Genomic DNA, 3,304 nt, shown 5'->3' on the forward strand with positions numbered 1-3,304 from the left:
TCTTTCTTGCATGTGGAAGAAATTATCGATACTTCCAATAGGTTTTATGTGAATGATGAGGTAATTCCCCTCCAAATATGTAATGTATTTTTATATAAATTTGAGCTAGATAGTTATACCAATAAGAGTAATATCTCATGCTATCTATGTTCAATCATGACCTAACTTTATAAATTATAGTTAAATTTGTAAAGAAATCAAGTGCCTTTAGGTGTCTTCCAATACAATGTAGTAGTAGTTAGATAATACAAGTTAAATATTGTTTATTAATTAGAAGAGAGTTTATGCATGTGTTAAATATATATCAATTAGAAACATGCATATTTTTTAAGTTCTAAATGATGTTATTATAATAAAATAGGGCAATGTGCAGCAACAACTACATTTCTTATTAGAGTAAACAAATATGAAGAAAATCAATGGTCTAAGTTACCATGCAACGGATTTGATAACTTGTACATAATTGTTTGGAATTATTGAAAATCTAATTTAAAAAGAAAATGTAATCCAATTCATGTTGAATACTCCACAAAACACATCAATTACCTTAGAAGAGTACAATAGCCATTTACACTTAGAATGATTACTAATTAAAAAGATAGTCTAAAGAAAAAAAAAAACCTTTATATTCTTACTTTTCTAATAATTGTTTTTCCTTAAATATTAAGAAATATGAAATTGAAAAAGATTATTAATTACAATATTATTTTTTCTTATAAAAAAATTCTTAAATGTAATATTAGACAAATAAAAAAAATACTAAATTTCTACCGTCTATAATATTATATTATATTGAATATTTCTAGATACATAATTAAATGATACTTCTAATATCAGCAATATGACAATCAGATTGAAATGGTGCTGTATGGAAACGCTAACACTGTCTCATTACGGAGCATCACATCCATTTATTTTACTGCAAGCACAGAATGCGGGTGGGTAACTTATAACGAATGGATTCCCTTATGAATTAACTCAGGCTCTTCTCACGCTCTCGCCAATTTCACTTCCCACTTACACTTCATTATCTCTGACATAAATGGCAGACCGTCCGGGGGTGGACTGACCTTTTTCATGGCTCCTTTTGACTGGGAGCCGACTGTAGATCCCAGTTGTCAATCGCTTGGTCTCTTTAATCAGACATATGACGAAAATATCTCCAATCAAATTGTCGCTGTGGAGTTTGATACGTTCCAGAATTTTCCCTTCGATATGGACGACAACCATGTGGGAACCGATGTCAATAGCGTTGCTTCCAAGATGAACACATCTGTGAGCCCGCGTTTTCTCAATAATGGCCTCCCATGGGACGCATGGGTGGATTATGATGGCGTAGCTAAGAAGCTTCAACTATATCTTGTGTCTTCAGACGACCCTGCCGTTTCTTTTGGAAAGCCCACAACACCAATCTTGTCGTATGATATAGACCTCAGTCAGTTTCTTCCTCAGAACATCACCATTGGCTACCCTGCTTCTCCTGAGTTAGATTTCATGGAGTCTCACTAGATCTTTAATTGGGAGTTTTCTTATCAATATTCATGGGAAATCAACACACAGCCCAAAAATCCAGTGCACCAGACAAATAAGAGAAGAAATGCTATTCCGCTGTTTGTTACAGTTTGAGTGGCAGTGGTTGTGACAACAATGGTCGGTTTGATACTGCTCTTGGCCCGGCGGCGACATGGTAACACCAACAAATTGAAAAGCAGAGAGCTAGACAAACACTGTGCTCAAGGCCCTCGTAAGTTCTCCTACGCTGTCCTCCGCGCTGCGACGAAGAACTTCAGCAACGATCGACTGCTTGGAAAAGGAGGCTTCGGACAAGTCTACAAAGGCATCTTGTCTGCTTCAAAAGAGACTGTGGCAGTGAAAAGAATATCTCATGGCGCCAAAAAAGGGCAACAGGAATATATCTCAGAAGTGAGTATATTATCTAAGCTAAGGCACCGGAACCTTGTGCAGCTCCATGGATGGTGTCATGAGAAGGGTCGCCTGCTTCTTGTCTACGAATTTCTACCGAATGGAAGTCTGGACATATATTTATTTGGGGAGCAGAAGAAAGGTGATTTGAATTGGGATAAAAGATATAGCATTACATCTGACATAGCCTCTGCCCTTTTGTATCTCCATGAAGAATGGGATGAGAGTGTTATGCACAGAGATGTTGGATGGAGAATTCACAGCAAAGCTAGGAGATTTTGGCCTGGCAAGAATGGTGGAAGGTGGGCGTGCAGTCTCTGACACAACAGTGGTGGCAGGCACATTTGGATATATTGCATTTGAATATGTGGTTACCAAAAAGGCAAGCTTAGAATCAGACATCTTTAGCTTTGGAGCAGTGTGTCTAGAAATTGCATGCGGGAGGAAGGTTATCGACTGGACCCTGGATGACCATAATTGGAGATTAGTCGAAAGGGTTTGGGACTTGTATTGAAAGGGAAAGATTTTGGAAGCCGCAGATTCAAAGCTGGGTAGAAATTTCAACGGTGAGGAGATGGAAAGGGTGCTGTTAGTGGGTTGTTGTGCTCTCACCCGGATCCGAAAGCCAGACTGAGCACAAGATAGGTTGTCGATATCCTGAAATTGAAAGCTCCACTCCCTCCTCTTCCTCCGACTTATCCAGAAACTGTGTACACTACCTCTCATGGTCCTGTCTTTGCTTTATCATCCACGTCTGATGGAACATTTTGTACTGCGGAGAGCACCTCCAAAATTGAGAGTACCTAAACAATATTTATATCCCATTTAATAATCATGCTCATCACAATTTGCCAAGGATGCAATTTGTGGTCTTCGTATCTATTATAAGTAGAAGGTGCAAGGGATATGCCCATAAGAAATTGGAGGAAAAATATAAATAAATTCAATATTGCATGATGAAGTATACAAAAGTATACATCTATACACATGTAACATTGTACATTATTTTTAATACAATTAGTTTCTTTTGAACAAGTGGCACCTAGTTTGGATCAATAAATATTACATAAGAGTGTCTTTCTATTAGCAAGTCCTTTTCTAAAGTCGCAATTCAATGTATTGAAACACCTTAGAAATCCTTAATTTTAAATTTTAAGTTACATAATGAGATATATTAAAGTATAGATATATATAGATTTATCAATGTATAAAATAATTTGGTACAACTTTTTTGCTGGATATCTTCATTAGTTTGAAACAATTGGATTGCTTTGAATAATTAGCAACAAATTTTGATCATACAAGCAACATAAGACTTTCAATAAAACTACAACAATCAAAGGTGTTCCTACATCATAAGTTTAATTAATTGAATTACAAC

At 36.3% G+C, this 3,304-nt stretch overlaps 1 protein-coding gene and 1 pseudogene across 1 annotated transcript; both read left to right on the plus strand.

The window, feature by feature from the left end:
* The first annotated feature begins 841 nt into the window (after positions 1–841).
* LOC131066436 (L-type lectin-domain containing receptor kinase V.9-like) lies at positions 842–1,509 on the plus strand. The gene is made up of 2 exons (XM_059214689.1): positions 842–938; positions 983–1,509. The coding sequence occupies exons 1-2, from the start codon at positions 842–844 to the stop codon at positions 1,507–1,509; spliced, it is 624 nt and encodes a 207-aa protein (XP_059070672.1).
* A 138-nt stretch (positions 1,510–1,647) lies between these two features.
* Positions 1,648–2,437, plus strand: LOC131860297 (L-type lectin-domain containing receptor kinase IX.1-like; annotated as a pseudogene).
* Positions 2,438–3,304: the final 867 nt, after the last annotated feature.

This window comes from Cryptomeria japonica, chromosome 11, assembly GCF_030272615.1.
Source record: "Cryptomeria japonica chromosome 11, Sugi_1.0, whole genome shotgun sequence".
Lineage (NCBI taxonomy): Eukaryota > Viridiplantae > Streptophyta > Pinopsida > Cupressales > Cupressaceae > Cryptomeria > Cryptomeria japonica.

What these genes read in the sequence shown, in the direction of transcription:
- LOC131066436 (XM_059214689.1), top strand. Translation starts at nt 842, where the DNA reads ATGACAATCAGATTGAAATGGTGCTGTATGGAAACGCTAACACTGTCT. An exon ending in ACTGCAAGCACAGAATGCGG is followed by an intron (nt 939 to 982) that starts GTGGGTAACTTA and finishes GAATTAACTCAG; the next exon opens with GCTCTTCTCACGCTCTCGCC.